Source organism: Neolamprologus multifasciatus, chromosome 18 (assembly GCF_963576455.1).
Source record: "Neolamprologus multifasciatus chromosome 18, fNeoMul1.2, whole genome shotgun sequence".
NCBI lineage: Eukaryota > Metazoa > Chordata > Actinopteri > Cichliformes > Cichlidae > Neolamprologus > Neolamprologus multifasciatus.
The window spans coordinates 29,408,081-29,431,270 of NC_140456.1; the positions used below are offsets into that span (position 1 = coordinate 29,408,081).

The window sequence follows — 23,190 nt, forward strand, 5'->3', positions numbered from 1 at the left end:
TGTAACCCAATGTACTGGACATGAACCGCTAGTGCGTGTGCGTGTGTGTCTGTGACCAGTGAGCTGGTTGAGCTTGTATTGAAGGTACTTTGTAGTAGACACACCCAAGGCTAAAAATGTAAGCTTAATACAACTGGACATACATAGCCACAGCACTATAGATTGGTCACAGCAGCCAGCAAAAGACAAACAATATTCATACATCCAGTCAGTGCTTCACCAGTAAAAGTGGGAAGAGCAGCTACAGCTGTCGTCACAGCGACCAGTTAGATACTGTCAGACATCAGCCATTTAAAGTGAGTTATGAGCACTAAATGTGCCATTTCTCCTTTCCATATCCAGTCTTTTCCTTAAGTGGCACCACAACTGGAATGGCCTCGCCATCTGTTCCGAAGGAATTGGTTTATAAAACATATTGTCGGAGGATGCAAAAGTGTTTCTAGGTAATGCAAAAGTAGTGCTCATGTTTTTCACCTCGAGCAGCTCCATAAAATCAAAACAGACCTCAAAGCAGAGAGCAGCCCAGCTTTTGTGGAATTGGGCTTGTTAAACTCTACTTATGCTGAAATTGAAATCCCCTCCTGAAATGAGCTCTGTTTTTTTTATGTATGAAGGCCATCTACTGCTATTTATTTCTCTGTGATGCTGTTCCAACAAAGTGACTTCAGAAATTCCCATGTGTTTTTAATGTCTTGTATCTTCACTTGTATTTTCAAATAGATTGCAGTGAACAGGATTTACAAAGAGCTTATATATAAACAAAGAAATAACCTGTTTTGCAAGTCTTTTTATGACTTTACATTAAAATATGTAAAGTCATAAAATATAAAATATGTTTATAGAAATCTTATGTTATATTTGTTATAACTTTTCATGCCCAGGTTTCTCTTGAAAATGACTGATTGGATGACTGATAAAGCTGATTGGAATTTCTACCTTGTGAAAATATTCCTTTGGGTATAAAATGACTTGATATCATTAATGAGAGATATGTTTGAAATATTTTTGCCAGATTATAGGCCAACAAGTCATTTATACAGCTTAATTACCACAACTGAGTTTTCGGCAAATACTGGAAATCATTTTCTGGCACTTGTTGTGTGAAAAAGAAAAAGAAAAGAAAAAAAAGATTGTCTGTATTTAAACGGTTTTAAATTACGTGTTGACCTATAATCTGTGAAACACACATCAAACATATTTCCCGTGAATGATATCAAGCTGTTTTAGGCCAAAAAGAGCATTTCTGCAATCACTTTTTGGCAAAGCGACTTTTATATACCCATTATTTATGAACACAAAACTCTGATTGATTAAAAATGTTTTTTTCAAGAGAGGTGGGGCCGAGACGGCAGCAGTAAAATTGCAAAAAATATAACATAATAGTTACATAAAGATATTTTAAGTGGTCAAAAAGAGCTGGATTGATTATAATGTAGCAGCAGGTACGTAAAGATACTTGCAAAACAGGTCATTTGCTTGTTTTTTTTATAACTCCTCCTTAAATCTCGATGATCCCAGACTATTTATCAATATTGGCAAAAATATAGCAAAAATATTATACATTAAAAAAATTGAAACACCGGAAATCACTTTTTGGCAACACCCTCATTCCTCTGTACAAGCGTTCAGCGGCAGCGCCTTTTTTTCCCATCCACGAGATGTCTCTCTGCCTCCCCCTGGCGGCCTGTCTGTGAGGCGGAGCGCCTCACAGACACAGAAACTGCTAACAGTTGTCAAAACTGAATGATATTTTTTCCACGGGAGCAGCTCAAACCCTGGTGTCTGACACACACACAGTTATTGAAAAGAACTTAACAAGCTTTTTGAAAGCATTAGAAAGATATTTGCGCTGGAGGAAAGAGGGAGGGGCACACCACCCCGTACTCATCACTCCCTTTACCTCCAACCCAAGATCACTCTGCAGTCACTCAAGGGCGCACTCCCACACACACACACATACTGAGAGAGAGAGAGATACATGCAGGTATTAACTGGAGGTGGAGGGAGGAGCGCACAAACTGCTGTCCGCTGGAACTCTTCTCAGTGGACACGAGGGGATGCGTTTCGGTGCCGGTGGCTGTCCGTCCTCATCTCCTTCACATAGAAAGTCGCCTCCTATGCCGAGCGGCGACGCAGGTATAGAGTCTTCTTCCACCTGGCAGCCTGCTTCTTCCCATCCCGGCGCTCCACGCGCCGCACCTCTCATTTCTAGCGAGCGGAAGGAGCGAGGCAGGGAGGAGGAGGAGGAGGAGGGGGGAGGTTTTACTCGGCGGAGAAGGGGAGAATAACATCACGTTAAATGAGTCGCGCGTGCCTTTTGTGTGCCGTGCGTTAAAGCCGTGGTTAATGTGATGCCGGGTCTGCAAGCAGCACAGATGACTTGAGCCTCGTTCTGCAAAGAGAAGACTCACCGATAACCATGGCTGACCAGGTAAGGGGACGCAGATGTTCCACTACAGCCTCGTGCGCTCCGCACAATAGCCAGCCACACACTCCAGGTACGCTGCTACAACACCGCCTGCGTTTTTTTTCTGCAGCACACTTTGGTTTCTCACAGCTGCACTTTCTATGTGCAGGAATTGTTTTTTTTTTTTTTTCACTTTTATTAGATAATTGTTTTATTATTATTATTTAGGCTCTTCATTTCATTCACTATCACGCGAACTTTGACTGCTCATTGGTGACTTAAAGACTGAATATTAATGAACCAGATTTTCTCACCCGGTCTAAACCCCACTTGCTGTTAGGTGTTTCGGCGTTTGCTGTGACAGGATATCTGTGTGTTCTGTAAACCATCGGCAAGTGTTACACTTCTTAAACGCCTTCGATCCGTCCATATAGTGGAGCACTTAATCCCACAGGTTACTCCATAGATGCTGAGCACAATTATGGATCAGCTGTACAGTAAACACGGCTCGTAAGACTCGAAAGTAAAAAAGACTAACTGGGCTGGAAAGAAACAGCAGTGTCTGTGTGATTGGGCTGCGAGGAAGAGAGACTAAAAACATAGCCTGTAGTATTAATTTTGTATTATGCACTGCTGTTTGCCCCAGTTTCTAGACAGCCTGGCGAGAGAGAGATTAACCCCTGACACGCTGGAGCGATCCGTGGTCACGGTCTCTGCGTAGGAAAGCTCCCCTGAGCTCAGCAGACAATAAAGGCGTGATTAATTGATTAGATCCTTTGGCTGTTACCTGAGCGACAGACTCTGAGTGATGTGTCTGTGTGTGCATGAGAGAGCTACATACTCAATTGTCACAATCAGCCACACCTTAACTGCATTTTATTGTAAAAACACTATACAATATTAACAACACTGCAATTACGCTATAGTGCACTTCAAATGACTGCACTGTTACACTCAGTGCTCTATTTTACACCAGGAAAAGCGTCATGTTAGCAGTCAGAGGATCCTATCATGAGGCTGGCTGTCCAAACTGTTACATTTCATCCAAGCCAGAGGTCTGAATCAGTGTCAGGTCTACAGCCTCCTTACTGGCAAAAACATAATTTTACATTATACCAGTCATACCACACATATTACAGTCAAGGAGCTGTGCAACAGCTTTCTTTCATTTTCTTGTCAGCATTGCTTTGTGACAACAGCAGACAGACTGAATACACATTTTTGAAATTACACTTTCTTTCTTATAATATCTCAGTTTCAACAGTAGTAGGTGGACTTCTTTAAAAAAAGACATCTCCATGCAACACTATACAAAAACACTACAAATGGTATGTACAGAGTAACTAACAATGCAGTACTGTTACAATAGTCCTGTGAATGTCACAATAGTGATGGTATCACATTCACAGGACAACAGTTCTCTGATACATCGTGATATCTGTGGAACCAAATAGAAACTGGGTTTCTTCCATTAACTTTTATTATTCATTTAAAAAACCATTAAATATTAAGTTTGGTGTGTGTGCTGTATGCTATAGTGTACTATTGTATACTAAACTACACTACAGTATAGAGTATTACTATTACTTCTCTTATAGTATTCTATGCTATACTATGTGCTACATTATACTATACTATACTACTTTGTGCTATTTTATAGTGTACTATATACTATACTATATTAAAATAAACTATAGTATACTTACTATACTATTCTATACTATATGCTACAATATAACCTTTCTGCTATACCTTTTTAGTTTGCTACATTATAGCAACCTACCCAAATCTAATTCAACATGCAAGTTTATAACTTGTAGCTTGTGTCCTGTCAGCCTGTGACGTGCTCAGCTCAGTAACACAACAGTAGCTGTAAACTGCATTGTAATGTATTCGAGTGTGCTCCTATTATTGTGTCAGTCCCCTTTAAGTAAGTGCCAGTACTGTACTTGGCTGTGCCACAGACAGACACAGAGCCACCAATGCTCGGTGCTGCTGTGGAGCTAGATTAATTGCTGTATTAATATTAATGCGGGTCTTCTGTGGTTGACCTGCTGTGGCTGCAAAACACACACTCCCACACACACATGCACTATTGTGCTCGTGCAGAAACACTCACAGCTTTCTCAGCAAAGCCATTGTTCTATATAAAACTGGAAGCCCCCAATTATAGATTTCCATTTTTAAAAGACTAAGAATAAAGATGCAGACTTTATGTTTTTGACCTGTTTGCATGTGAATTCCCGCTGTGCACACACTCACCGTGCAGCATATAGCCACCTGAGTGCACTTATTACGCACAGCTGCAGTCTCTTTTTGTCTATCCTTGCTAAATGTTTCCGTGTTACATGCACGCTTCTTTTTGTTCTCTGGTCTCCACCTCATTCTCTGCATCCTTATCAACCTGCTGTCACTTTTCTGTCAGCAGCTCCTACTGCCCTCATATCACCACTCCCCACCTCAACATCTCCCTCCTCCTCTCTTAATTTTCCCTTTGACATGCTCTGTGTCTTCATCAGCATCTTTCTCTCACACTGCCATTCATCTGTCTCACCTCTGCTGTTATCACCTCCCTCCTTCTCCTTTTATTTTTTACACACATACGCACACAGTGGAAGTACCCTCCCCCTCCCACATTCTCCTGCGATAACATGGACAAGAATAGGCAGCGTTACAGGTAGATCAGCTGTCTGTTTTGAACTTTAAAAATCTGGGAATGCACTCGTGCCAGCAACACCTCCCGCCATGCCCAGTGACAGTCTTTCTTATCTTGTCTCTATTTCACTCTAGTACAGTATGTTTCTAACGACGGCACCCCCGCTTCGACGAGGGAGCACACCCCTGCCTGTCAAGCACCAGCTGCGAAGGGAAGAGGCCGTATCCGAGGACTGTGATTGGATCCCGGGCTTGGAGGAGCCTACCACGTTGCCTATCAGTGACACAGCGGTGCCTCGGGATGAGTCCTTCAGCCAATCGGCTGCTGCCCAGTCATCTTACCACAGCCATGGCGGGGCACTGAGGATAGTGCTACTGGGACAGAATGGCGTGGGCAAGTCGTCGCTGGCCTTATCTCTGGCCGGGCAGTCAGACAGATCCCTCTCTATAGACTCTGAGACACAAGCATGTGGTAATGACCTGGACAGAGATTGATGGAATGTCTTCATGCATGTTCACCTATATTCATAGTTTGTTTCCACTTAGTTTTTAACTAGGTTTAACCAAGGTTTAACTTTAGAAAACAGTAAGGCACGCTCATCCAACCACAAAATTCACCCAACCACTCTTTGAGCACATTTGTTTTTCCATTAACATATCATGACTACTAGCGCTTATGCATGAAGGCTATACCTTTTTAGTTTCCATTAAGTATAAAACCAAAGAGTAAAACTATGTTTAGGTTTATAATTCTGATCCTGAATTTCTCACCTCCAATAGAGGTTTACAGGTTTACAGGTTTCCCTTTTTCCTGTTCTTTTTGCGCAGCTAAGCAAATGCTTTTATATTTAGCATACAGACATTGTGCAGATTGGTAGGTGGGACCAAGGGATTCTGCACTAATCCGTACCAGCTGTTTCCACCTATTTTGTTTTTTAGTCTAAGCTAGGATAACCAGCTACTAGCTGTAGCTTTACATATAATAAAGAGACATGTAAAAGGTCTCAGTGACCTCAGCCAGGCAAATGGGATATTCTGGTTTATTGGTCTTCGTGTCATTGGGTATATTTCTACTTAAGGTATACACGTCTACCATTAAAGCTCATTAAAACTGTCCCGACCCTCCCTCCCCCTCTATCAGTCAGCAGGTCTGTCTGTGGCAAAGATCAGTTTAACACCGGGGATAATCAGCTCTTGTCTCGGCCAATCGATAAGTCACTGTCATTAAGAGACGAACGCTCTCCATCATGTATAAAGCTGACGTATCTTTGACATCATCATGTGTTATTCATTGCTGCCAACATTGTACATTTAGATTTATGCATCATACAGGGAGAGAAACAAAACCCCTCTCAGACAAGGAGCCTTTACATGTTTCCCCAAAGCCACTCCTATCATGCCGGGGAATTTAAGTGGTGCACTAAACCGTTCAATTATTCACACATTAAAATTGCAAAGTGTGGAAAGAAAAAAGACACAACACCTATTTAATTAGCAGTTTTTTAGTAGTTTTGAACAGATGCTCAGAACCATAGCATCTGTGAGTGGAGTAACACCTTACCAGACAATACGTAAAGTAATTACTTTCCAAAGACAGCATTGATTTACACTGGGAAATCTGTTGTCCCTAAGAGCAGTAATCTCATTGATCCCGAGTTTTCCACACTTACGGTGTATTTTAAAGAAGAAGTGTTTGTGCTAATGGTGTAATGATAGGAGGCTTCAGTTTGTTACGCCTAAATGAATTTACGATGTTTAAATGGGCACGTACAGTAGCTCCATCTGGCTGTTTTTGTGTATCAAAAAGAATCATCGGATTTTCAATGTGCTTTGATTTTGCAGCTGTTGAGAGGTAACAATTAAAACACGTACAATTAGAAAGAGGTGATTCAGGAGTTTCATGTGGTTGCTGGAAGGTAGTGTCGCCGCAGTGATTCTAGACGTGCCTGTATTTTAAATGTATCATAAGATTCAATGTCCATTACTCAAAAAAATTGCCTTTTGAGATCAGATGATGGAAAATTAAGTCTGTGATTCAAAATAGTGGTACGTGATGTGTTATTTCTCTATATCAGAGGTGTCGAACTCCAGGCCTCAAGGGCCGGTGTCCTGCAGGTTTTAGATATCACCCTGTGTCAACACACCTGAATCAAATGATTAGTTTATTACCAGGCATCTGGAGAACTTCAAGACATGTTGAGGAGGTAATTTAGCCTTTAAATCAGCTGTTTTGGATCAGGGACACATCTAAAACCTGCAGGACACCGGCCCTCAAGGCCTGGAGTTCGACACTTGTGCTCTATATGGACTCAATCTTCACTGTCTCATATACGCTGCTGCTGTGAATATTCAAAAATGTCTATTAATCTGCAACTGAAAACATTTAATTCCCAAAATAATAAATCTCATTTCAAGTAGCATTTGGTAAAAATTGACCTTGACTTATAGGAAATGGGGAAAATCTACTTTTTGACGAGCTGTTTGAAAAGATTTCCTTCTTCGGTAAGAGCAAAGAGGCTTGGACCGATAAGGCAGAGCAGTTAGACTGGGCTTTAACATATGGGCTTAAAACATTTGTTTCATGGGATTCCTTGACAGTTAAGAAAATGCAGAATATCACCACCATCATTTAAACTGGAGCAAAAATGCATTAAAACATCTGCATTATACCGCCTTCATAAACACATCATTTAGCTCCAAAGCCCAGTCTTTAAATGCTTTGCTGTAATCTTCACGGATAATGATGTAAGAACTCTCGAGTAGGTCAAGGACAGTTTTTAAGACTTAAACTGGTTCATCAGTGTCTTGAGGCAGAATATGCAGACAATCTACTTAAGTAGTGAATATTGTGATTCATTCTTTTTATCGTCAACAATTCCTGTTATGATTTTCTTTTACAACCTGTCAGACCCCCTATTTATTCTTAACATGAGCTGCATTGTCCTTTCTTATGTGTGACGAGGGCGTTTTGTTTGCAGGTGAGGGCTATGAGTATACGGTGACAGTGGACGACGAGGACAGCAAAGTCATCATTTTTGACAACTGGAAACAGGTGAGTGACTGACAGCTTCGTCCTCTCTCTGTCTTTTTTACACATTTAAACCAGTTCTGTGTCCCTTCTCACTCAATGCCCTCTTTCTCTTCCCACTCTTTATAATCTTTGCCTGTAGTGAAGAACAGGGAAAGCCATTTGTCTGATTTCACGTGTAAAGAGGTGTAAAGAGAGTGCATTCATACTTTTGCTTTTACACCTACTTGTGCGTTTGTGTGTGTGTCCTCCACTGTAGAGGGAATCCTGGAGGAGCGTTCACTGTACTTGATCTCTTTGAAGTTCTCTCTCTCAAAAGTGGGAATCACTCAGTAGTTAACAACATATGTTTCTATTCAAATCTGCTGAAAAAAGACGACTTCTTCGCAGGCTAAAATTGCTCCTGCTACGCATCATCTGTCTTTACAGTTGAACAGTGCGCGCAAGTTAATGTGACCTGGTGGTGGTGATTGTCGTGGCAGGAGAAACTTGAGCACCAGCAGCCAGCTTGTCAAAAAAAAGATCCTTTTGACACAGAGCGCATTATGCAAAACCAAAAGGCGTGCAGTTATTAATGGCTGCTAATAATGTGATGGAACAGTAGAGCCCTCTAATTAGTATGTAGGGTAGATCATCCTATTCCAGATGTCCACTGGGCTTTCTCTTTTCTTAAGGTTGAATTAGTCACATTTAACTCAGGAGCATCCACAGCAGGGGTGCTCACTTCTTCACCTTTCCTGCTCCCCCTTTCTCACCTCCAGTGTTGTTGCCTTGCAGTCGTTGTGTTTGAATGCCAGCGCGCCCTCGTCTGTTCTTTCGGTGGCTTTTTTTCGTGCTTGCTCGCCTCATTCTGCTGGTTAAATCTTGCTGAGAGTTAATTATATTTGTTATTATGTGCGTGTTTATACGAGGCAGGGCATTAATGCTGAAGCAACAGAAGCAGTACAGCGGGGAGCTTGGAAAGACTCCAGGGCCGTCTGCACTTGGTGGGGCGAGGGGCAGCGACCCTGTTCAGCATTGCGTTTATGCTAGTGTTTTGTTTTGTCGTTGTTTTGCAGTAATGCCACTAGATACAATATATATGCACACAGTGTCTAAAGGCAGAGTGTCCCACATACAAACAATCAGGTGCAGAAACAGATGTCATCCAGATGTCTAACGCGTGGCCGGGCATTGAACTAGCACAACATTAACCGCCGGGCACTCACCATCCCAAGAGGCAAGGCTTCTGGTCTTGTAGTGAGCCGCAAGTGTTCTCCGTGGGGCAACCCATCCTATACCCAAGTTACCATAGCAACATGCACAGACACACACACACATACGCACTCAAATGTGGCTGAATTAATCACTCACTCGCTCACGCATGAAATGATGCTGGAATAGTCAGCATCCAACCCTGCTGGCTTTGGGGCTTCATCCGTTCTCTGGCCTGGCCCCATCCTCTTCCTTTCCCAGCAATGCAAACTGCCAAAAAAAATGTGAAAAGGTGGCATTTACACCCATAGATTGCTCCTTCAAGTACTTCTCGGTTCGACTCACAACTGATTGGTACATGGACGTCAAGTCGGAGCTACAATTTTCCCCGAACTGCAGGGAGCATTGCACAACAAATCACAGGTAGAGCACACTGTAAGGGCAAAAGAACCTATAAATATGTACAGACTGCACCCGCGTGCGTGAATGCACACTCTGCATCGGCCTGGTCAAATGTGTAAAACAACACCAGCGAACACAGCCACAGAAGGCTGAGAGTCTGCTTGGCCAGACGCTGGGACGTTGTGAGTGTTGATGACGTTATAGGGATAGGATGGTTTAAATAAGTCACGATGTGCCAGAAATAGAAACACTGGCACACTTGGCGTTGACCTAGCCAGCCTATGTTGTCCTCCACTCTAAGCCTGAGATTGGTCATTGATTTAAGCTTTAAACAGCCAGTAGGGTCTCTGTGTCAAAGACCAAGTGGACACCTTTTCCCTAAGTGAGTCCTGAAGTTTCCATTGTTATTTGATAGCTTAAAATCTTTATATTTATTGTAAGCAACCAAAATGTGCAGCCTCAGGCCTGGAAGAATGTAGGGCAATGATGCACAGTATGCATGTTTATCAGTGAGTGAGGAGAATTTGCTGCTGCACCTAAGGGTAGGATCATTTATTATGTTAAAGCAAGTCAGGATGCAATTTGGAAGAAGATAATTGCTGCTTGACCACGTTTCTTATCTCAATTAGGAAGGAAGAAAAACAGTTCAACCAGCCAATTCTTGGAGCAGAGACAGACTTCATTGTTGAATTCTGTCCAGGGAAGCAACTCCCTGGACATTTTTCCCTTTCCTGTTTTGCTGTTGTTTAGTCTTAAGAGAGTCGTTCTGCACTATTTATGGTTCCCCATTTCTTGCCCAAATCCATATAAGCTATTATACCTAAGCAGTTCTGTTTGTTTTAGTCTCCGGCGGGAGCTACTGCTCATTTTGCTTGTGCAGATAAGTGTGTAAACAAAAATAAAGGTTGAAGTCACAGTTTTGTGTATTATATTTAAGAGTCAACTAGAGAAAGCACTATTAGAAATTAAAATGGATCAACAGATTAACTGTGGAAGGGCTAATGGTATCATATGGCTGAGCAACATTTTGGAAACATATTTTGAATGCAGCCAAGTCAGTCTTTACTGAGTGATTTACTCGATATAAGAATTATACTGTTGGTCATAAGTAGATGAACACGACATCAACAACATGTTGTTTAGCATTAGTGCTCCGCTAACCCTGCTGCTAACCCTGCTAGCTACTTCAGCTATCCATTAGCCCGTTTGTTGTTTCTAGTCACTGTACCTAGTAAACACCAGCATAATTTGACATCGGTAGCTATCTAGCATGGTAGCTAATGTAGGGTGACCACATTTTGATTTCCAAAAAACAGGACACTTAGCTCAATCATGAAGAACTTGCTTAAAGAAACATATTTAACATATTTAAACGATGCCTTCTCGGTGCGGTTAATTAATTGTGAAATAAAATATGTCATATAGGCTTTTACAAGTCAACAAGTGCAAAAAAATAACTTCAAAACCTCTGAAATTAAATAATGGCACAGAAATAACGCTTCATCTGCATAAAAAAGATTACCAGTACTGGGTCGGTATGAGGGCTGGACTGGGACAAAAAATTGACCAGGTCATTTTGACCGGCCCACCAGGTATTATAGAAAAAGCCATAAAGCCTTTGAATGTAAATGAACACTGTTGTGACAGTGATGTACACTGTCTTGTTGGTATATGTATGATTTCTATACATTTTACATCAGATAAAAACTTTGGTTGTAAGATTCAGATAATTATTTTTTAAAAGTGAGACATTTTAAATGAGAATAAGAAAGAAAGGTATTTCTTTGTGCCCCCCTTTTCCCTGTTAATGCTCTACCTGGCCCCCTGGCAAAACTTTGCTAGACCCGCCCCTGCACAGTTACCAGCTGTCAGCTACATAGAAAAGGATCCTGGTGTTATTTGTCTCTCAGAAACAGTTCATAACTTCCCTTCAACTCATTCATGCCACCTAAAAGGTAACCCTGTTTCTCCATCACCTGTTTAGCTCTGATGATTCAGTAAGGACATCTCCTGGTTTCATCTTCATGTTTCCCTCTCACCACATATCCAAACCGACATCATATCACTATCAGTAACATCATAGCACCCGCCCAGCTGTATAGAAACTCCGTCATGCTAGCTAGTACGCAGTATGAGTTATTGTAACTGACTGTAAAAAGCTAGCAGAATGAAAATAAACTCCACCTAAACTTGGTTTATATCTGACCCAGATAGACTGCAGGTCATAACTTCACCTGAAGTTCAGTTCACCTGACACTCGGACCGGCGGCCGCCTCGGGTCTCTCCTCCTCCTGCCTCCCCTTTCCCTCATCCACCTGCTGGCCTCTGTGAAAGCTCCAACATAGACACCACCAATAACTGAGTTATTTTTACACACCGGCCAGCATCTGGCAAATCCACCACCTTTCATTGTTTATACCATTACAAAACAACAACAACAAAACCATTGGCCGTAAAAACGAAAAATCACCATCGGCCCACCGGGCAAATGCCTGGTATGCCCGATGGCCAGTCCAGCTATGGTCAGTACGAGGGAAATTTCTTTTGCAGTTCGTCTGAAAAGATGCACTTGCGCTTTGGGATCGTTTGAACATCATTAGGCGTGTTGCTGTGCACTGTCAGTCCCGTCCTTGAGCACAGAACAAGCGCTCACAAAGCAGCAGTTCGGGGATGACGTCACACACATGGGTCCTCGAAAATCCCCCCGGACGCCCCGGACAGAATGTGAAAAGTGCACATGTCCGGGGAAAAGAGGACAGTTGGTCACCCTAAGCTAATGGAAAACATTTGCTGACCTGGCTTGTTTCAGATGGACTGACTTATTACCCTCAGCTTCTTTGTTATGTCAGTGTCTATCAGTATTGGCAAAGAATAAAGAAAGATGGGAGAAATAGCCTTCAACCATGTTATGAGTGTTAACACTCCATAGCTTGTACATATGTCGGGCAACGTTCTTTTTAAAAAGGATAAAATAAGAGTAATAATGGCAAAGAACAATCTAATGTTAGTGAGGTTTTTCTAAGCCCAAAAGTCAGATCAAACCTTATAATTCTATGGTCATGGAACAATTCTAATATTATTAATACTTTATTGTGTTCTGGAAAGAAATCCTCTTTCATCCTCAATGTACATAGAGGTCATGGGTCAAGAACAGAGCAGCATCTGGGCAGGGATTCAGGGATTTACTAATAGACAGTTCTGCAGGGAGCTGGTTCCACACACTGACATATTTCAGCTTGAAACTAGGTCATGCAGGGACACCCATTACTACTTTATCCTTTTGTCTATGTTGTGCTTGTGCACTTGTGTGTGTCTGAGGTGGCGTGCAATAGTCTCCATGGTGCACTAACGGTCTTTATGGTGTACTAAGTCTGTGCTGTGATGCCAGGTTTATTCAGCAAGCTGTGGTCATTCATGGTTGGATTATGGAATGGGTATGTGTGTGCAGGCGTGTGTATGACTTACTCAGTGCAGGCCAGATGGACTCAGATATATGTTTCCTTAGGGTTGTCTTTGTGCAGCAGTAAGTACGTAAAAGAGAAAGAGCGAACCCACTAACTCAGCATTCCATCTGCACTAAGCTTCATCATCCTATTATCAGATTTTGACTACCACAGAGCAAGGTGCTCCTCTGTCCTCTCTTCTTGCATTTGCTCCACCTTCCTCCTCTGTCCTTTTCCTTGTCATTTTCTGTTCCTCCATTCATCACCTTCGCATCTTTATTGATCTTCCTGCTCTTTCATTTTGCTCTGACAGCCAGTCAGTCAGACAAATACAGCACAGGCCAAAGAGGCAGGCGTGTGGAAAGTGCATGTGATTACTTTTCATAAAGATGAATGGAGGCTATATACGCCTATATATAGGCGTATACGCCTATATATGGAATATATGTCTGTGTATGTTTGTGCAAATTGTGTGGGGGTGTGCTTGACCTTTTTGTTTCCATGTAAAGGCCCTAAAGTAGCTTTGCTTATGTATTTTGTGCTGCAGAGCAAACAGCTTGCAGTCATTCAGGATGTGTGTTTGAAGCAGTGAGAGGATGCTCACACATCCTATCAAAAAAGGGCCAAATGCTCTGATTCAGCCTATTTTTTTTTAAAAACCACAACTGGAGGGGATAATAGTCTGAGTGCTCACAGAGCCACAACATGTTATGCAAATCATGCCTGATAAGTGATTCATTGTCCTCACTGTTAATGGATACTGATGTAGTGCGTGGCATTAGCCAGCATGTGAGTGGTTTTTAGAGTGCATGCTAATCTATGTGTGTGTGCTTGTGTGGAAAAAGTTGTTTTTATAAAAAAGCTAAAAAAACACAACATTGCATGAAAATCGGTAATCTTTCCAGTTTAATGACAGAGTCGTGTAAAGAAAATAGTCCTTTAAAACGCACATTTGATCGTCTTTGAAACATACAGATAAAAGTGTTGTGCTTGAACAGCCTTCTGTGCTGAAAAGTAAATTTATGACCAGTCGTCCACCCCAAATTATTTCAGCTGCAAAGTCAACTCATTTTAAATCCCCCACAACATCACAATGAGGATTCAGATCTGAACTTTAACTAGTCCTTTCAGTAGCCCTCTATTTAATATTTGGATTTACTACTTTTGTCCTGTCACAAAGTCAGCTTGTGATTAAACTTCTACTTTTGGACCAATGGTCACGATTATCTTCAGGCACTTTTTGATATGATGCAGAGTTCATAATTGAATCAAGGATTACAAGCTGCCCTGTCTCTCAGGCTGTATCTCCTTAAAGCTATTCTTGGTCTGCACAAATTATATCTGCTGTTCCTCTGTACAAACAATTTCTTAGAAAAACACATCTGTAAATCAGACATTCTGCTCTGGGGCAGAATTTGCCGAGGTGGTAAGTCCTGGGCAGGCTGTCTGTCTGACATTAGCAGCAGTTGCAGAAGATCTTTGCTATGATGAGCAAAACACTCTAGGCTCTGCCCCCCCCCTAAGGAATTTGTATTTGAAACACCATTGAACCCTTCTATTTGACTGTTTCTAACTGATTTACTCAATTATATTCCCTTCATTACAATTTTTCGGACTCTTTTGGTAAAATCACTCTCCATCATTTTATCTGTTCTCAGAACTAATCCACATACACAACCTGACACACACACACAAAAAAAAAAACAACCCACAATGTTCAGGACATGTGGTTCCTGGGGAAAACTAGCTTTTCTTCTTTATAATACAGTGAATGCATTACAGTGTACTTTGAATGTACCTGCTAAGTTGAAGCCGACGAATGATTCGTTCAGCTTCAGAGTCACGACTCGGTGCTGGATCAGGCCTGAGGACAGGCTTTGATCCGATCTTTGATCCTTCGTCTGCAAACTTGCTTCATTTCAATGCTGCTGCGTTGGAGGAGAGGGTCGCTGGTCCAAAGTGGAAAAGAAATGCTTTGGTCTACTTTCACGAGGTTTACCTGACTCATACTGTTGAATTAATCATTGCGCTAACAAGACATCTTATAAGACAAAAGCAGACACATTTTAAATATTTACTCTCGGAGGAGATTTGGAGGTTTATTTTATTTCTTTTTAACGTAAGATAAACATCACCCAGGTGATTGTTGCAGAAATGACACAGTCTTCAACAACTCAGTGTTCCCACATTTTCAATCTTCACTTATTTTCATTCCGCGAACGAGAACATGATCTATCACATTTGTCTTAAGTTACTGTTCTTAATGTTGCAGTTTTCATCATCCTCCTTGTTCACCACCTATATGAGTCTTTAAAAAGTGCTGATTTTGATTCAGAGACTAGTGCAGAAACTTTGTTACACACTCTCATATCTGTTATTAACCTCTGTCTCTCTTCCACAGCATGTCTTTTATCCTGTCTTCCTTCTCTCACCCCAACCGGTCGCAGCAGATGGCCGCCCCTCCCTGAGCCTGGTTCTGTCAGAGGTTTCTTCCTGTTAAAAGGGAGTTTTTCCTTCCCACTGTCGCCAAAGTGCTTGCTCATAGGGGGTCATATGATTGTTGGGCTTTTCTCTGTATCTATGAAGCGCCTTGAGGCGACATTTGTTGTGATTTGGCGCTATATAAATAAAATTGAATTGAATTGAATTGAACTTTAAGCTTCTCAAATAGTTTCCACCAGTTCAAAATCAAGTGTTTGAAGTTTCAATGAGATGTACTCCAGCGCAGCTCCATCAATATTATCTTTGCCAGGAACAGGAAATGTGGAGACGTTAAGTCTTAGAAAGCCTTTTCTTTGTCATTTAGAACAGATTCTAACTAAAGCTTTATGTTTATGCTGTTTTTATGGCCCCTAAAAGTCAGCACTAAAACTAAGCATCATGAAACTGAGGCCATCAATAAGAGAGAAAGTAATGCACAGTCATAAATGATGGGTAACAGCATGAGGAGGAGGAGTCGTTTGAGGATTTAGCCCAAAGCTACATTCACCCACAGAAAAAAAAGGCCGTTCTTTATTCATAATTTCAATATAGAGCCAGTATCACAACTGTAGCTTTGGAAACAAATATTGTTCCTTTATTTTAATCGGGGACGTATGACTGTGTAATCATCTGAGTATGAGAAGCTCAGCCCCAGTGCAGGGAAAATTCAGACATATCTATGTATACATAATTATTCCTAGATAGTCAAACTTATGGATCAGATCCAGGGATATGTGAATATTGAATATGTGTTATTCCAAAACAAATCTACTACTCTGACTTCTTTCAACTCTACTGAGAAGTCCTCCAGACTTTTGAAACTTAAAAGGTTTCCCTAAAAAAAAACCCGAAGTGGTCCCAGGACTGACGAACACTTCTTTTGTGTTTCTGAGCATTTAGCTGTGCCTCCTGTGTTGCGCCTGTCTGAATATCGCTGCTTTTTGTCTGTCTTGCTTTCATTTCAATTCCTGGTTTATTTTAAAGGTTAGTTCTTTTTGTGGATATTTGGGTTTTTAATTCCTTCTTTTATTCCCTTCCCTGCCCTTGATATTTTCTTGTTTGACTTCACCCTGGTGTTTACACTGTTCGCATTCATCCTGCTGGCTCTCTGCATTTGATTTCCTCCTCTTCAGTTGCATTGGTTTGTTGGATTTTCACATTTTGGCAAAATGTTGTTCAATTCAGCCAGACGAGTCCCTGTTTTTAATCTGGATAATTCCATTAAATTTCCCTGAATGCTCTATTAGTACTGTGTGAATGTTGTGGATGATTGTATGTGCACGCGTGCCTGGCTTTTGTATTTGTGTGTGCATGGGAGGAGTTGGTATTGACAGATGGCCTGCTCTCTGTGAACAGAGAGAAGCTGCTTAATCAAGAGAGGGAGAGAGTTGGCGCAGTCCCGAGTTGCTCTGCCTCCGTTTGATAGAGAGGTGTATTTACTTGGTCACAGCCTTCTTCCTGGATCGGTTCATTGCCCATATAATCGATGTCTACTCTATTTTTGTACGGCTTTTCTCGCAAAGATTTGTCCCTGATTCTTTCTCTGTCTTGTTTTCATTCTTCCTCCTGATCCCCCCCCAATCCATCAGTGACAGGTGGCCGGTGGCTCCCGTCCCCCTCCTTCCTTTTCCTCTGCTTGTCTTTTGCTGTGCGCTGTCAAACAGATAGCCTGCCAAGGTGCTCCCCATGAATTTCCTGCTCCGGGGTCTGATCGGGCATTTCTTGGCCGCTTCAGATTGTTTGAATTTTTCAGCCGTCTGAAACTCTCTGGAGGGCTGGGATGTTTACCTTGGGAGCTGTAGATGTAGGGCAGGGGCATGGGCACGCTCACACAAGCAGACTGTATGCGGTCCCAATTCAGCAGGCAGATTGGATCATCTGCTCGAAATAAGTTATTTTTTATTGATCCAGTCTTTTGTGGTTGTGTCCTATTTTCAGCTGAACTATGAATAGATTATGTCTGCTGATGAAATGCTATAGACTTAAGGTTTTGGATTAAACCAACCATCAAATATAATTCCTTTAGTTTACAGTAAAGTCAAGAGAAAAGCTCCAAGCTAAAGAATGTTATATAAACTTAATTCTCTGCTATTGAGCCACAAAATGGGAACAGAAATGCACTGCACTTGTATTCCTTTATTGCTAAAGACTGCATACATAGTCTGTGTTTCCCAAAGACTGGATTTAAAACTTTGTACTTTCCATTTTATGGTTCTATTTTCAAAATGGTTCCTGTATTATCGACATGTAGCCTCGAGAACGAGGCCTGACATTACACTGTGTGGTTTGGTTTCACGTTTCTGTCTTTGGGAGAAAAATGGTTTGTATTGATTCAGTTTGTTCAACAAAAGATGAAATGTCTTTCGTTTTAACCGTTTTGACCCCACTGACCCATTCACAAATCTATATTTCCATGCGCACGCTATTGTGGAGAAGCTTTGCTGAACCCACAAAACCTCAGTGTCATGTTGTCATTGTCATGAAGGGAGCAGTTAGCTGTGGATGCAAATATGTTCCTATGCACTAATAGCAGTTGCCCGATGGCAATAGCTATTAGTGCAAAAAGACCTTTGGTCCTATCAAAGTCTATGGGGAAACCGCTTTATCTCTTAACTTCTGTAAACATTTAACTGCTGAGTTCTTGAGGTCAGTCAGTTGATTTGGGTCATACTGAATAAAAAAAAGCCAAGTCTCGTTTACACCATGTGTCAAAATTGAGCATTATCCTGGGTATGATACACGCAACTGCATGACTTGTCAATCACAAGTTGTTTGCCAAAGACTGTGTAGTATCACAGTCAGACCCACCCCTCCACATCATATGCATTTTTTTTAGCAGTCATGGAGGTTATACTGTCTCTGGGACTGACTTTATATTGAACCCAGCCTCAAGTGGTTCTTCAAGGAACTGCAGCTTTTTCAGTTTGGCTTTATTTTTCCAAACCAGGAAAAGTTTGTACATCTTGTCACTTGGCAGATCTTTTTAGTTTTATAGTTGGTCTCCTGCAGTGAATACTTGTCTCTTTAACAACAAACAGCAGAAAAACGAACTAGGTTCTAGCTTTAATGTTTGCCGTGGTTGCTGTTAGCTCTGATGAAAGTACTGTAAGTCAATGGGCCACCAAATCTGGATCCAGATTATTTATTAACGCAGCTATTTGGTAACACCTGTATAGGAATTTCTTTTACTTATGTATTATGTACGGTCATGTAGGCTCTCCACCAACTTGGTTTGTCTGTTCTTTGTGTGTTTGGATTAAAGAATGTTAGCTACCATTCACCGCTCGTCTGCAGGCTTTATTTAAATGGAAAACTTCCACAACACACATCTTTGGGTTTTTCACCAAAGGAAGATACCCTTCACATGCCTTGTGCTCATTTATTACCTCTTGGCCATATGCAACTCAGAAGGTAGAGCAGGTCATCTAGTAACAGGAAGGTTGGTGGTTTGATTCTTGGCTGCTGCAGTCTGCATGCCAAATACCATCGGGAAAGATACTAACTCCAAGTTTCTCCGATGCGTTCACTGGAGTGTTAGACAGAAAGCATAGAAAAAAGCGTTGGTCTACATAAGGCATGTTTTATAAAGGGCTTTGATTGCTCAAGTAAAGTAGAAAAGCACTATATAAGAACCAGTCCATTTATCATGGCTTTAATGAAAGTCTAATCTCCCTGACCACAAGGTCAAACTTAAATGTAAAAGCACGTTTTAGCCACAGACAGTTCAGTTTCCTTAATCTCGACTGTCTAATATCACTCACCCAACAATAGCTGTGTGACTGCTGCAACAGCAGAGAAGATATTATTTTGAAAGCATGCTAGACTGGGTCAGCAAGTGATCAGCTGGGAGGGACTGAGCCACGATTGCTTGCTGGACACGATTTTTTTCAGTTAGCTTGCCATGACCGATTTTGCACCCACGGACCACCTTCAGTCCAATGTAAACGCAGCCAGCTGAATCGAGAGGAAAAGCAATAGAGGGAAAACATGGTCCCAGGCAGTTACAAGCTGCTGTTTCTGCAAGAGCCACTCGGGCTAATTGAGCCTCTGTGACAGGAAGCCCCGACGGGATGTTGGTGCTCACTTTTAAGAGGGTCAGGCAATTCAAAGTGAAGCGTGACAGGCGCATAGTCAAGTTGAGCAAAGATCCCCTCTGAGTCCTCTCGTGGGACAGTGATAAAAATTTGAGTACTTGGAAATAGCATCCCATGGCGTTGAACAAACACACCAGCAGGCACAGGAGAGGCAATTTTAAAAAGCAGTTGAAGGACAAATGATCAATTTGTTGGTGGCATGCAACACGATCTTCTGTAATGGCTAGTAGACACCTGACATTCCACACCTGCTCTGCTGTCACCTGATCTCTCTTTTTACGTGTGCACACCGGTCTGCTCCACCAAGGTGTTTGTATAATACATGTGTGTGTTTGCAATTCACAGGACCTCTCCACACTGCAGTGTGATGTGTGTATCCTGGTCTTCTCAGTGACAGACAGGCGAAGTTTTCACCGCACTGCCCAGCTCCGCCTCCTTCTCAGGGAGTCCCAGCCACAAACCCCAATCATCCTTGTGGGCAACAAGAGTGACCTAGTGCGGTCCCGTGAAATCAGCTCCGAGGGTAGGTAGAAGGATGGATGCTGGTGCGTAGTATAACCTGTATATAAAAAAAGAAAGACCCATGATAAATTCTCACATTCTTCCCAGTAACCTCCCAGTCACCCCTGTACTAACTGTAACAGGGAGCAGATTTTTAGACTGCCTCAGTGCTGAAACTGTTAGCATGGGGTTGTGGTAATATGAATACACATTAATGCAATAACATTAGTGCCTTCTCTGGATTTTAAAAGAAGACACTTTCAACACATGACTAGAATTTTAGCTGTAATCATCAAGGGAAATGTAAAGAAATGCATTTCACACCAGTGCATTCATGATGACTCATTTATTATATTAGCAAAAGCCAGTAGTATGGAGGGCCACAAGTGGCAACATGAATTAATTGAATACACCATTAAATAATTTATTAAATGTTTTTTAAATTAATTGAATGCCCATGTAATTAATTATTTATATATCAAATTAATTAATTAATTCCCATTTTTAATCATTAATGACACATTCAATTAATTATTTAATAATTTATTTTATTCATTTTGGCATCTGTGGACCTCCATACTTTTGTGCTGCACTTTTTATTCATTTTGTATTTAGTGATTAATCTAACTAAATCCCATCTTGGATACAAATTTTGTGAACTGAAACAGAGAACCTAACATTGCATTCGCAGGGGAATGATGATTTAAAAATGCACGACAAACAAATTAATCAGACATTTTCCTGCAGTAGCTTCTCTCACAAATGAAGTGTGTTCCAGAGGTTTACTGTTTTTATTGCGAGACTAAATCTGATTAAAGTTTAAAGCGTCAGTGGTGAGCGCAGACAAATATGCAATTCCTTTGAAAATGTACAAAGTCCTCACATCAGCGCTGCAAAAATCACAGAAGCCTTCTTTGTCATTGCTGTTTCCCAGTTTTTAAACCTTTAATCTCTGCAGTTGACATATCTGAGCGTGACACAACTTTCCCATGGACTCTGCCTCATTTGTAATGTTTATCATGTAGGGGCTTATTGGAAATGATATTTCTGGGTGAATGACGCAAGAAAAGAAACAAATGAAAAATTGTAATGCACCCTCTGTCCACTTACCTTTATTCCTCCCCAAATATAACATCCTAAACACACAACAGGATCTGGTCAGTACCGATGCTTTCGTGCTGGTTACAATAGATAAGAATGCCTAAAAGCCCAAAATGAAAATGTTTAGTTAATAGGCACACATTTTCCCCAGAGAATAGTGTGTGCTTTGTACAATTACTCATCAGTCCCTTCTGTTTACCCTCTTCTCTGCCTTGGCTCATCTGTCTCTCTCTGCACGCTGTTTTACCATAAATCTTCCTCAAGGCTGACATCATCTCCATTAGAAGTCGTCTTTGGGGATCTATCTTTGATCAGCAAAATCAATTTCTTCACTGTTTACAATATCCAGGGATTAATGCTCTGTGGTAGACAAAGTTCCCATGAGGATATCTGTTGCTACAAATTGATGAGATGTTAATATGGAGTAACTATGAAAGCTGTTTATTCCACTTGGCTTTTTAAAAAACAAAAATGTTGTATTATTCCACCAAACTCAATCAAAGTGGGCGTGATTAGGCTTTTTGAGAGTGATTATCAGAATGACTGTATAGTATAAAAATCAAATAAGAAAAGTTGACCAAACACAAGATTTCCTTGGTGGTTGATTACTCACCTCTGTATACACAAGTAGCCAAATCAAGTCAAGAAACCATAATTTCATGTTATTTATTGAGTTAAAAAAGCAGCATAAATCCCACAGATCTTAGAGTTAACTTTTCTTTGCCATACAACCCTGCTGGGCAGCGAGCTTCGCACGCTTTTGTACATTTTTGGCGTTCGGCGCTGAAGTTAAATAAATTCAGTGAGGGAGAAACAAGCAATTCTACACTGAATTCATTTGGTGACAATCCACTGAACACAGATCAGACCACGGGCAGGCTATAATTTGGCTGGACTTTTATGGGTGAATTTTTATGAAGCTCTGCCAGGCAAACCCATTACCCGGATTTCATTAATGTTTCAAACAGGAGCTGGGTGAAGAGTGGCGGTAGCTGAAAAAAAGAGAGAGAAAGAGTGACAGCCCAGTTTGACCTTGATTTAAATTTGTAATTGTGTCATATATGGCTGTGATCTTAAGCCCTCACTGTCATCTCTGCAGTTTCAATTTATATTCATTTATATATTTAACTCCGTGTCCCTCGGCGCTGCTTGATGTTTTGTTTTTTGTTTGTTTTCCAGAAGGCATATCTCTGATTGGATAATCTCCCTTTTACAGGGCACAGCTGCTCTTACCATCTTTACGTACGTTTGTCCTCATCATATATTCACAACTGGCTGCATTTACATCCACATATTAAACGTGCTAACAAGCAGACTCCCTCATCTCGCTCTATCTTCTCGCTGCTTGATGTCAGCGAGGCGGTTTCAAAGAGAGGGCTTTGATAAGAGGAACGGGAAGGAGAGGAGTGACGCAGGGAAGGGCAAATGTACGAGAATGCTGTGCGTATGAAAGAGAGCCTCAATTTGGGGTGATGTGTGAAATGCATAGCGGAGTGGCGCGTGCGCTGAGTGCGGCTTATTTTGCCCTTCAAAAGAACCACTCTGAGTTCTTACACAATCAGATTGGGCATATTTCAGCAGAGGTTATACTGTTTGTCCTACATCCATGTGCCAGTTTTGCCACACATCAATATTGTGAGTGTGCATCTCTGAAATTTTTGTTATTAGGTAGCATTCATTTAAAAATGACTAACGGCCTGCCAGTGTTATTGAATTCTGCTCTTTTGTGACTATTCAGAAGTTTTTAAAAGACCCCCACAAGCCGCTGCTGCTGGCTGTGACAGGCGTAAAAGCTAAATTGTCTCATTTGTAATCTGGACGAACTGTCGTTGATCAGAGATTAGCTTCACTAGCAGATAAAATGAAAGCTTAAATTGTGAGTCT

General features: G+C 41.4%; 1 protein-coding gene across 1 annotated transcript in view; it reads left to right on the top strand.

The window, feature by feature from the left end:
* Positions 1 to 1,692: 1,692 nt before the first annotated feature.
* rem2 (RAS (RAD and GEM)-like GTP binding 2) overlaps positions 1,693 to 23,190 on the top strand; it is a 33,299-nt gene continuing 11,801 nt past the window's right edge. The window contains exons 1-4 of the mRNA XM_085140484.1: positions 1,693 to 2,431; positions 5,198 to 5,534; positions 8,041 to 8,114; positions 20,050 to 20,227. Of these exons, the coding sequence (XP_084996610.1) occupies positions 2,420 to 2,431; positions 5,198 to 5,534; positions 8,041 to 8,114; positions 20,050 to 20,227 (601 nt within the window). The 5' untranslated portion in view covers positions 1,693 to 2,419. The remainder of the gene's footprint in view (positions 2,432 to 5,197; positions 5,535 to 8,040; positions 8,115 to 20,049; positions 20,228 to 23,190) is intronic.